This window comes from Rhinoderma darwinii, chromosome 1 (genome assembly GCF_050947455.1).
Source record: "Rhinoderma darwinii isolate aRhiDar2 chromosome 1, aRhiDar2.hap1, whole genome shotgun sequence".
NCBI classification, from domain to species: domain Eukaryota; kingdom Metazoa; phylum Chordata; class Amphibia; order Anura; family Rhinodermatidae; genus Rhinoderma; species Rhinoderma darwinii.
The window spans coordinates 431,265,768-431,279,021 of NC_134687.1; the positions used below are offsets into that span (position 1 = coordinate 431,265,768).

At 41.1% G+C, this 13,254-nt stretch overlaps 1 protein-coding gene across 1 annotated transcript in view; it reads left to right on the top strand.

The window, feature by feature from the left end:
* The window catches only part of SGSM1 (small G protein signaling modulator 1), a 280,772-nt gene that overhangs the window by 167,961 nt on the left and 99,557 nt on the right, over nt 1-13,254 (top strand). Inside the window, exons 5-6 of the mRNA XM_075853710.1 lie at nt 6,165-6,317; nt 11,064-11,131. Of these exons, the coding sequence (XP_075709825.1) occupies nt 6,165-6,317; nt 11,064-11,131 (221 nt within the window). The remainder of the gene's footprint in view (nt 1-6,164; nt 6,318-11,063; nt 11,132-13,254) is intronic.

Sequence of the window (13,254 nt, forward strand, 5' to 3'; positions counted from 1 at the left end):
AGTTAGTGGGAAAATAGTGTGGGATTTGATGCACCCACTGCTGGACCAGGGTTATCACCTTTACGTAAATAACTTCTACACCAGCATCCCATTATTTAAATGCCCCTCCATCAGAAGTACTGCACCATGCGGCACCGTGCGTAAAAACCAGAGTGACCTCTCAAAAACTATAATTGGGCAACCCCTGAGAATGGGAGAAAGCAGGGCACTACGCAGCGAGAACATGTTGCTGGTCAAGTATAAGGACAAGAGGGATGTCCTTATGTTGACCACAATACATGGTAGCGGCAGCGCTACGATGACCCCCAAGCCAGATTGCATCCTAGGCCACAATAAGTACATGGAAGGGGTTGATCTCTCTGATCAAGTACTGAAGCAGTACCCCTCAACTGGTTAAAAGGGAAGGACCCAAAAAAGGTGTAAAGTGTGTTACAACAGGGGGAGAAGACAAGATACAAATTATCATTGCGAAACCTGCCCCGAAAAACCTGGACTGTGTATAAAGGAGTGCTTCAAAGTTTATCACACATTTAAAGGGAATGTGTTGCCAGCAAAACATGTTTTTTTTTTTTTAGTTAAACAATTAGTGTGTAGGTGATTAAACATTGTTCTAATTTTTTTTATTTTTTTCACGAGTCAGGAAATATTATAAATTGGATTCAATTTATAATATTTCCCAGCACTGGTCACTAGATGGAGCAATTCCCAAAATTGCAGCATTGCATGTGGTAAAGCAACCACATTGCTTTATGCTGCAAAATTGGGAAAAAATCCCTCGCTCTAGTGAGCTCTCAGAATCCCCCCCTCCTTTATCCTGGCTAGTGCCGGGAGAAACGAGGGGTTTGAACGGTCTAACCTCCTACACTGTGTGTCGCCATTTTTTGAGCTAACACACAGTGTAGAAGGTTTACATACACTAGTAAACACACACTGAAACTCGAACATACATAGAAATCACTTACCTGCTCCAGTCGCCGCCGCTCCCTCCGCTCCGTCTGCTGCCGCTGCTCCATGTGCACAAGTCCGGAAGCCGCGACCGGAAGTAGTAATCTTACTGTCCGGCCACGACTTCCGGTCCACAGGAAAATGGCGCCGGACGGCGCGCATTTCAAATTGGACTGTGTGGGAGCGGCGCATGCGCCGTTCCCACACACACGGCGTACACCATAGTGGATGGAACGGGCCCCGTTCGCAGTCCCTATGGGACTGGAGCTGCCGTATTCCATGTCTGTATGTGTCGTTAATCGACACATACAGAAATGGAAAAAAAAATGGCAGCCCCCATAGGGAAGAAAAAGTGTAAAAATAGAAAAAAGTAACACACAAACACACAAATAAATATAAACGTTTTTAATAAAACCCTAACATAAAACTGATATAAAAAAAAAAATTTGGTGACACTGTTCCTTTAAGGATTTTTAATCGAATTATTTTTTAAATGCTCACTATACCCTAGATAAATTCCTTGAGGGGTGTAGTTTCCCAAATGGAGTCACTTTTGGGGGGTTTCCACTGTTTTGGCTACTCAGGGGCTTTGCAAATGCGACATGACCTCCTCAAACCATTCCTGCTAAATTTGAGCTCCAAAAGCCAAATAGCGCTCTATCCCTTCTCAGCCCTGTCATGTGTCCAAACAGCTGTTTGACCACATATGGTGTATTGTTTTACTCGGGAGGAATTGATTTACAAATGTCAGGGTGTTTTTTTTCTCCTTTAATTCTTGTGGGAATTAAAAAAAAATTGCTAAACCTAAATTTTATTTGAAAACATTTTAGATTTTCCATTTCACGGCCTACTTGCAATAAATACTGCAAAAAACTTGTGCGGTCAAAATGCTTACTATACCCCTAGATAAATTCCTTTTGGGATGTAGTTTCCCAAATGGGGTCATTTTTGGGGGATTTCCATTGTTTTGGCACCGCAAGAGCTCTTCAAACCTGACATGGTGCCTAAAAAATATTCTAATAAAAAGGGGGCCCCAAAATCCACTAGGTGCTCCTTTGCTTCTGAGGCCTGTGCGTCAGTCCATAAGCACACTAGGCCCACATGTGGGATATTTCCTAAACTTCAGAATCTGGGCAGTAAATATTAAGTTGCGTTTATTAAAAATGAATTTCTGCAAAAAAAATAATATAATTGATACATTTCACCTCTACTTTTCTTTAATTCCTGTGAAACGTCTAAAGGTTAAGAAACTTTCTAAATGCTGTTTTGAATACATTGAGGGGTGCAGTTTTTAAAATGGTGTGAGCTATAGGGTGCTTCTAATATATAGGGCCCTCAAAGCCACTTCAGAACTGATCTGATCCCTAAAAAAAGGCTTTTGAAATGTTCTTGAAAATGTGGGTAATTGCTGCTAAAGTTCTAATCCTCGTAACTTCCTAGAAATATAAAAGGACGTTCAAAAAATGGTGCCAACATAAAGTAGACATATGGGAAATATTAACTAGTAACTATTTTGAGTGGTATTACGATCTGTCTTAGGGTATGTGCACACACACTAATTATGTCCGTAATTGACGGACGTATTTCGGCTGCAAGTACCGGACCGAACACAGTGCAGGGAGCCGGGCTCCTAGCATCATAGTTATATACGATGCTAGGAGTCCCTGCCTCTCTGCAGGACAACTGTCCCGTACTGTAATCATGTTTTCAGTACGGGACAGTAGTTCCACGGAGAGGCAGGGACTCCTAGCATCGTACATAAGTATGATGCTAGGAGCCCGGCTCCCTGCACTGTGTTCGGTCCACTAGTTGCGGCCGAAATACGTCCGTCAATTACGGACGTAATTAGTGTGTGTGCACATACCCTTACAAGAAGATACATTTAAATATATAAAAATGTTAATTATTGCAAATTTTTCACAAATAAACACTAAATGTATTGACCCAATTTTACCACTAACTTAAACCACAACGTGTCACGTGAAAACATTCTCAGAATCGCTTGAAAAAATAAAAGCATTCTAAAGTTATTACCACTTAGGCTGGATGTTAATTAGCAACTCTTTTGTGTGGTATGTCTTCCAAGCAGATACATTTAAATTTAGAAAAATGCCAAATTTTTGCGAATTTTTCAATAAATTTTGGTGTTTTTCACAATTAAATACTGAATGTATCAAGCAAATTTTGCCAGTAACATAAAGTCCAATGTGTCACGAGAAAACAATCTCAGAATCGCTTGGATAGGTAAAAGCATTCTGAAGTTATTACCACATAAAGTGAAACATGTCAGATTTGAAAAATGAGGCTCCGTGAGGAAGGTCAAGAGTGGCTGCAGCGGAAACGGGTTAAACTCAAACGTATAAATCCCAAAGTGGTATCTAAATGCAAAGCCTCATACAGCAACGTCCGTGAAATACATGTATACTGGAAAAGATGCCAATCAACGATTGATATTGTGAACAGCGTCTTACATCATTTAAAAGTAGCCACAATGGTCTCCATGAAAGCTGTCCATTTGCCTATCCCTTTAAAGAGGCTCTGTCACCAGATTCTCAAATCCCTATCTCCTATTGCATGTGATCGGCGCTGCAATGTAGATAACAGTAACGTTTTTGTTTTTTTTTAAAAACGTTCATTTTTGGCCAAGTTATGAGCAATTTTATATATATGCAAATGAGCTTTGAAATGGACAACTGGGCGTGTTTTTTTCATATGTTCAACTGGGCGTGTATTGTGTTTTTAACTGGGCGTGTTTACTTGTTTTACTAACTGGGCGTTGTGAATAGAAGTGTATGATGCTGACGAATCAGTGACCAATCGGCATCATGCACTCCTCTCCATTCATTTACACAGCACATAGTGTTCTTACTAGAACGATGTGCAGCCACATACACATGTGTCCTGATAATGAATACACATGACCTCCAGCCTGGACGTCATGTGTATTCAGAATCCTGACACTTCTGAATCTTTTCTGTGAGATTTCCAGCAAGGGAAACGAAATATCGTTTACCTCGTAATCTCGCGAGATTACGCGTGGCTTGCTGGAATCTCACAGAAAAGATTCAGAAGTGTCAGGATTCTGAATACACATGACGTCCAGGCTGGAGGTCATGTGTATTCATTATCAGGACACTTGTGTATGTGGCTGCACATCGTTCTAGTAAGAACACTATGTGCTGTGTAAATGAATGGAGAGGAGTGCATGATGCTGATTGGTCACTGATTCGTCAGCATCATACACTTCTATTCACAACGCCCAGTTAGTAAAACAAGTAAACACGCCCAGTTAAAAACACAATACACGCCCAGTTGGACATACGAAAAAAAACACGCCCAGTTGTCCATTTAAAACCTAATTTGCATATATATAAAATAGCTCATAACTTGGCCAAAAATTAACGTTTTTAAAAAACAAAAACGTTACTGTTATCTACATTGCAGCGCCGATCACATGCAATAGGAGATAGGGATTTGAGAATCTGGTGACAGAGCCTCTTTAAGGCCGGGTTCCCACGGGTCGGATATGCTGCGTAGAAACAGCGTATCCGAACTAGAACCCCCATAGAACATTGTCCAAAAAAAAATCACACTACATTGTGGGGCGGTTTTCCAGACGGAGAGCAGTGATAGAAATAAAAAAAAACTGTACTTACCTCCTCTCTCTTCTCTGCGCTTAGTCCAGCCTCCTACGATGACGTTGCAGGCAATGTGACGCTGCAGCGGTCACATAGGATGAAAAGTTATCCCAGGAGGCAGGACTGCAGGAAGGAGGAGGGCGTATGAAGTATGATTTTTTTTTTTTGCTTTCCGTAGTTGCGATTTTTACGGTGAGTTCGCTGCGAATACCCTGCAAAAATCACAACACTTTGGATTCAATGGGGATGCAAATCCCGCAACAGAAAGCCTTGGGGAAAAACCGCAACGGAAAATCAACTAAAACGCTTTTTTTTCCACAGCGTGGGCATGAGGCTTTCTGAATCTAATCCACTTTGCTGCTACTGAAAATGCTGCGAAATTTCCACACAGCTTTCCGTTGCGGAAATTCAGCAGCGTTTACGCTATGTGGGAACCCGGCCTTAGGTTGGATTCACACACCGCATTTTGCAGCATTTTTCATGGCAGTTCTAATGGCGTTATTTACGCCGGTTTTTCATGCAGTTTTTAAGTGCGGGCAGATGTTACATGAAAGTCTATAATAACATATCAAATGCACTACACACAACTGCGTTTTGGTTTGTGGCTGTTTTGAGGCAATTTTGTGGTCAGTGGTGTTTTTTCCAAATACAGCATGCTTTGGAAACTATGTTTTTTTCAGGCATTTTTCCCATGGGCTTCTCCATAGGACTATCGAGCATGTACAAAATGCCACCAAATGAAAACAGAAAAAGCATGGTTGAACAGAAGCACACGCCCAAATTTCAATATTTTGTTATTGGTCAAACATCCAGTAAAAAATGGCAACATTTCGACCCGTGACAAGTGAAGGGTCAAGAGAGAATGAAAGTTGGGGGACGTGTGCTGCATTTCAACCATGCTTTTTCTGAGGAATACATTACGTCAGACTGGGTTTGTCTGACTTTACAGCGTGACACCTCTCCTGATATCGGGATTTGTGCTGCTTCGAATACTTTATTTTTTTGACCAAATGAAAATAGTCACGAAAAACGCCATAAAAAACTCATGCTACACTTCAAAGTTGCCAGCATTTTTAGAAGCGTATTTTTAATGCAGTTTAAGGCCCAATGCACATGATGGGTATTATGTGTGAATTTGCCGTGCATATTTTCCTGCGCCAAATCCGCAGTGTAATACAGTACCAGCAAAGTAAAGGAGATTTCAAGTAATCTCCTCTACATGTTGCAGAATTTTTCCGCATGTAAATTAACCTGCTTTGCATATTTTAAAATCTGCAGCATGTCAATTTATCTTGCGTTTCCGCTTGCGAATTGTGTCTGACAAGTTTATAAACAAAACGCACCAGAATCCGCAGCATAAAACTGCATCTATTTCCGCTTCAAAAAGTAAAAACCGCATCTATAAACTCTTAAAAAACAAAACAAAAAAAAACCACTATTAGATGCGGTTTTTACTTGCGGTTTTAATGTGGATTTTCTGCACCAAATTACGCAACGTTCGCATGTAGCCTAAAACAGCAGAAATTTTCAGTGTATGAAGGAGGCCTTAATCTTACTTATTTGCCTGCTATTTATTTCTAGAAAGAATCAAATGCAAGGTGCCCAGGAAACCATTCGCAAGAACCAGAGATTTCCTAATCTATCACCACAGGCCATCAAACATCTATGGATTCGTACAGCACTTATTGAAAAAGTGTTAGATAAAATTGTTCTTCATTTGGTGGAAAATTCCAGGTAAAGGGATCATTTTTCTTATTTGACCTACCTGGTTACAGGTATTGAGTTTTCAAAAGATTTTTTTAACATTGTATTACTAGCCACAGAATCCGAGGGGTTATTTATTTATTTATTTTATATCTTTAAAGTGTAGCTAAACGTTTGACAAACTTCTGACATGTCATAGTGAGTGAGCAGTGTGAGCGCTCAGCCGCTTCGTGTCTATTCGGCTTTTTCCGGAAATAAATGGATCGTGTACGGACTCAATAGAAAGTCTATGAGCCCGTATTCCGATACATTGGCTTTCCAAGAAATGCAGAACAGACACGAAGTGGCTGAGAGCTTCAGCTGCTTTGTTCTAGCGATTGGTGGGGGTCTCAGTGCTCGGACCCCCACCAATCCAAACTTCTCACATGTCACTATGACATATCAGAAGTTTGTCAAACGTTTAGCTACACTTTAATGTTTGTATAATCCATCAAATTTGGACCATTTCATTTATCATGACTTGGCTCAACCCTTATTTGAAAAAAAAAACGTATGTAGAATTAATATTTAAAATAAACAGGCTATGTTCACACGGCGGATACGCTGCGTAAAAGTACAAATCGTATCCACCCTGGTTCCTACGGGGAATTCGAAACCACACCAAACTGTGGTGCAGTTTTTCGTCCGGAATGTCCGCTGCGGAAAACAGCAGGGGAAAAAAAAACGCCTATACTTACCGTAGTCATGGTAATGTGTCCCTCTGACATCCTGCAGCTTGCCCTCCTGGGAAGATGTTTCATCCGTGATTTGCTGCAGCAGTCACATGGGATGAAACGTCATTCCAGGAGGCCAGCTGCAGTGTGTCAGAGCGATGTATCTCCATAACTATAGCTAAGTATAGCCTTTTGTTTTTTTACGCAGTGTGTGAAAGATTTGTTAAAATTTCATCCACTCTGCTGAAACTGTATTACGCCGTGGCTTTTCTGCAATTAAATATTTTGCGGGCAATCTGCAGTATTTACGCTACGTGTGAACATACCCAAACACAATGGGGAGAACTTAGCATTTTTAGTTAGAAATATAGCAAAAAGGCTATCCATTTGCATTTAAAATTGCAACTTTTTGGTCTTTTACGCTGCCCTCTGCACTTTAAAAAAAAAAAAAAAAAGGGGGCTTTGCCACTACAGCCAAAAAATTATCACTTTACGCAAAAAAATGGCATAAATTATAGAAGAAGAAAAAATCTGCCAGCTTCTATCTGGCATAGATTTTACTCTGTGGGGCGTAGCAAGGTAGAGGTCCATGTCGGGGATTCTAAATTGCCTCCCCCTATAAGACTACCCACCTCAGACTACTCCCCTATTGAAATTAAAATAAATCAAAATGATATACAGTACTGTGCAAAAGTTTAAGGCAGTTGAGGAAAAATGGTGCAATGTAAGAATGCTTTAAAAAATGTTAACTTTTTTTTATCAATTACAAAGTGCAAAGAGAATGAACAGAAGAGGAAGCTAAATCAAGTCAATGGTTGGTGTGACCACCCTTTGCCTTCAAAACCGCATCAATTCTTCTAGGTACACTTGCACAAATTTATGGATTTTGTAGGATTATAGTCAGGTGTATGATTAACCAATTATACAAAACAGGGGGATAATGATCATCGTTTTCATATGTAGGTTGAAACAGTCATTAACTAACAGAAACCACTGTGTAGGAGGCTTAAAACTGGGTGAGGAACACCCAGACTCTGCTACAAATGTGAGGTTGTGGAAGACCGTTTCATGTCACATGTCCACCATGGCAAGACTGAGAACAGCAACAAGACACAGGGTAGTTATACTGCATCAGCAAGGTCTCTTCCAGGCCAAGATTTGGGTTTTCAAGATGTGCTGTTCAAGTTCTTTTGAAGAAGCACAAGGACACGAGCAATCTTAAGGACCAAAGAGGGAGTGGTCGGCCAAGGAAACTTAGTGCAGCAGATCAAAGACACATCATGCTTACTTCCCTTCGAAATTGGAAAATGTTCAGCAGCGCCATCAGCTCAGAACTGGCAGAAACCAGTGGGACCTAGGTATACCCACCTAGTGTTCGAAGAAGTCTGGCCAGAAGTGGTATTCATGGAAGAATTGCGGACTAAAAGCCATACCTTCGACGTGGAAACAAGGCCAAGCAACTCAACCATGCACGAAAACATAGGAACTGGGGTGCAGAAAAATGTCAGCAGGTGCTCTGGAGTGATGAGTCAAAATGTTAAAGAGGCTCTGTCACCACATTATAAGTGGCCTATATTGTACATGATGTGATCGGCACTGTAATGAAGATTACAGCAGTGTTTTTTTTATTTAGAAAAACGATAATTTTTAAGAGTAATGACCTATATTAGCTTTATGCTAATGAGTTTCTCAATGGACAACTGGGCGTGTTTTACTGTTTGACCAAGTGGGCGTGTACAGAGGAGTGTATTAAGCTGACCAATCAGTGACCAATCAGCGTCATACACTGCTCTCCATTCATTTACTCTGCAGATAGCGATATAGCTATATCGCTATGTGCAGCCACATACACAAACATTACTGCAGTGTGCTGATAATGAATATACATTACCTCCAGCCAGGCCGTGATGTGTATTCAGAATCCTGACCACTTCTGTAGCGTCTCTGTGATTTACAGCACAGCACAGAGAGATCTCGCTGTGAATGACAGCTTACAGCGTAATCTCGCGAGACTACGCCTGCTATGCTGTAAATCACAGAGACGCTACAGAAGTGGTCAGGAATCGGAATACACATCACGTCCTGGCTGGAGGTAATGTATATTAATTATCAGGACACTGCAGTAATGTTTGTGTATGTGGCTGCACATAGCGATATCGCTATCTGCAGAGTAAATTAATGGGGAGAAGTGTATGACGCTGATTGGTCACTGATTGGTCAACATCATACACTCCTCTTTACAACGCCCACTTGGTCAAAAAGTAAAACATGCCCAGTTGTCCATTGAAAAACTCATTAGCATAAAGCTAATATAGGTCATAACTCCGTCAAAAATAATCATTTTTCTAAATAAAAAACACTGCTGTAATCTACATTACAGCACCAATCACATCATGTACAATATAGGCCACTTATAATGTGGTGACAGAGCCTCTTTAAATATTTGGGAGTCACAGAAGGCAGTTTGTTTGTCGAAGGGCTGGAGTGCAGTACAATAATGAGTGTTTGCAAACAGTGGAGGTTCCTTTCAAGTTTGGGGGCTGCATTTCAGCAATTGAGTTGGGGATTTGGTCAGGACTAATGGTTTCCTCAATGCTGAGAAATACAGGCAGATACTTAGCCATCATGCAGTACCATCAGGGAGGCATCTGATTGGCTCCAGATTTTTGCAGCAGGACAATGACCCCAAACATACAGCCAATGTCATTAAGAACTATCTTCAGTGTAAAGAAGAACAAGGAACCCTGGAAGTTCTGATATGGCCCGACCAGAGCCCTGATCTCAGCATAGTCTGGCTGGAATTACATGGAGACAGAAGGATTTGAGGAAGCCTACATCCACAGAACATCTGTGGTTAGTTCTCTAATATGTGGAGCAACTTCCCTGCTGAGTTTCTTGAAAAACTGTGTGCAAGTGTACCTAGAAGAATTGATGCTGCTTTGACGGAAATGGGTGGTCACAGCAAATATTAACTTTATTTAGGTTCCTCTTCATTCACTTGACATATTTTAATTGATAATAATAAAAAAAAACTATTAACACTTCTATTTTTGAAAGCATTCTTACTATGCAGCATTTTCCCACAACTGCCTAAAAAGATAGATAGATAGATAGATAGATAGATAGATAGATAGATAGATAGATAGATAGATAGATAGATAGATAGATAGATAGATAGATAGGACACAAGAAAATGGCGACCGCACACTGCAAACACTAATGTCACCTAAGCCACTAAATATAAATAAATATGCATTACTGCTAAATCTACTTACAATAGGGAGGTTCTTAGCGCACATTTTGATCAAATTGTGTGAGCCCACCTGCCACGACAAGGCGGACCTCTATGAGGTGGGAACCTACACTGCACATATAGATAGATAGATAGATAGATAGATAGATAGATAGATAGATAGATAGATAGATAGATAGATAGAATACTGAGTGTCCCCTGAGGCTTTTACTAACAGCCGTTGCTCATACAATATACTGACGTCAGGCAGCATCAGGATTATGTATGTCATGCAGCCTTAATTAGGACATTGAGTGCTTGACGCTGCTCGGCATCAGGACTTTGTATGAGCCACAGCATGCTGAGGGGACCCAGAGGGGAGAAGCAAAGAGGAGCTTTTATGTCTGATGGGGTTGGAAAATGGATGGCGCACGGCTGGGATCGTTGCGCCACAATTGTGCACTGCCAGCAGAAAGATGTGACCGATTTATAAATCTGTTTCATCTTACTTCAGCGGAGCAGATAGCTAAGACTGGTGTATAAAACGCCAGTTTTAACTGTATTGTGGCAGATTTTCTAAGTCAACGCTCCAAATGATTTCAGTGTGGTATAGGGATCATGAAGTCTAATATTGTGTAACACTCTATACGTTGTGTTTAGCGATGTTTTCTATAACAATGGAGCCATAATATACTTCTTATATAACAATTTTCTTGGATCAGTTTTATGAGTAGGATGCTACAGGAGTTATCCGTGAAACCATGTGAGATTATTTTGCAATGAGATTGCTTCTGAATTCTTTGTAATCTTTTTTCTTTTTATTATTAACAGCAAATATTATGAGAAAGAAGCACTTTTAATGGATCCTGTGGAAGGACCGATCCTTGCTTCTTTGCTAGGTAAACAATGTACTAGATGAGTGTTCACAAATACTAATTAGATCGCTTCTTCAAAGTGGGCTCAATAAGGCTAGGGCTACACGGCGACTTTGGCAGAGGCACAGGTCACGAGGCCAAAGATCACTGTATGGCCCTTTCTGCATCGCAGGTAATAAAAATTAATATCAATATGTAGACTCCGAACACACTTGTAATAAGGGCTGGGCACTGTTTATAACAAAAACATCCCCCCATGTCACATAGGCAGCTCCATGAAATGATCCATACACGAGAAAAAACAATCAGAGCAGTTGAGGCCAATTTATATATAATTTTTTTTGACTTTTATTAAACATATATCACAAACAATATTAAAATGCAGAAAGATAATAAAAATTAATGTAGCCATGTTGCAACCCGCACCGACCAGCAACAGTCACAAAAATCTAGCAAGTCCATATTTCTTGTGCCTGTAGTGTCGCGATCACGGCAACCCGTGTGTTGCAACGTCACCGTATTGACCTTCATTACCTTCGATGCAGGCAGGGTGACAGTGATCTTTGGTCAGGCGATTTGTGTTGCGGCCAAAGTCGCCGTGAGCCCTAGACTTCGTATCAATGCATTTGGACTCTGGCCCATAAAACATTTATATTATAACTAGATTAACCCCTTAAGGACCAGCCTATTTTGGGCCTTAACCCCTTGACAACATCCGCCATAAACGTACGGGCAGATGTGCTCTGTCACAATAAGGCGCAGGTGCAATAGCAACCGCTGCATCTGAGTATTTAGACAGAGGGGGGATCCCTCTGTCTCCCAATCACCAATCGGACCATCCTCAGATTTCATTGTGGGGTTGCCGAATGGTTGCCATGGCAGCCGGAGGCCTAGTGTAGGCCTACAAGTCTGCCGTCTATGTCCCACTATTAAAGGGACACTCCGACCAAAACGAAACTTTCTCATGTGTCCCATTATCGTATTCCATGTGTCAGTCTCTCACCTGTTATTTTTCTTGCTGATTCTATCGCTATATATCAGGCTGGGATGGTTGCTTAGCAGCAGTGTGAATCAGGCTCTGTGATACGCTTTCTCTGCTTGAATATATGGAGATCTATGTGTCACCCATCACAGGCTTCTGCAGTTCCTGCACCACATTAGTTTTGCATAGGGGGACGAGAGAAACTTCTATCATCAGCTACCACTGATACTTGGAGAGGTTCCTGTCACAAAGGTATAATGTAGAACAATATAGTGCTGCCTCCCCGTCTGTATACTTATGGTTTCTCAGCTTATTTAGGAGAATATAGAGAGCATTTAAATCCCCCAGCATGCAGAAATGGTATTACCTTTAGCTGGTCATGTGATGCTGTGCCGAAACATCATGGGATTGATAGCAAAGCAGAGAGGAAGAGAAAGCTTGGGAAATCTAAGAATCAAGATGGAGGCTTATTTTTAAAGCACAGACAAGTCAGCAGTTCAAAAACTAAGTACGGTATAGATACGGAGTATGGTATACATTCAGGGGGGGGTGCAGACATGGAAAGTTGTGTTTCCACTGGAGGTTTTTCTTCTCTACTCAGGTCAAAAAAATGTGCTTTTGGTCTGAGTCATGAAGCCCCAAAAGTTTAATGTTCCTGAAGGGTGACATTACAGATTCCATGGTGTCCTCTACTAGGCCACAGCAGAAGCCTGTGCCAGGCCATTTCAATTGAGCAGTGCTATCCTGAGATTCTTGGAGGGCAGTATAGGAAATATACATAAATAGAACCACGTAATTTTACAGTGGGGACTACCCCATTGCAGGATACTAATAGGGCACCAGTGATGATGATGCTTGGATAATGTTAAAGGGGTTATCCGGGGACCTAAAATTGCATTGCAATAATATATTTATGTGAAACGAAGTAACTTACTCGTATACTTTAATTTAAAATTCTGTACTAAATGTTGCAGTTCAAACCTCGTAAATTGTTCCCGGAAGTCCTGGAGCTATTCTAATAATGATGATGCTCCAACATGGCCCCACATGACTGAGGGCTTTCTTCATGTGCTGTTCATGAACATGACCGCAAGGGGTTGTCACATTGCCTATTGCTTAAGTCCCGACTGCTCCCGACGTCCATATTTGGTCAATTCAGGGGTTT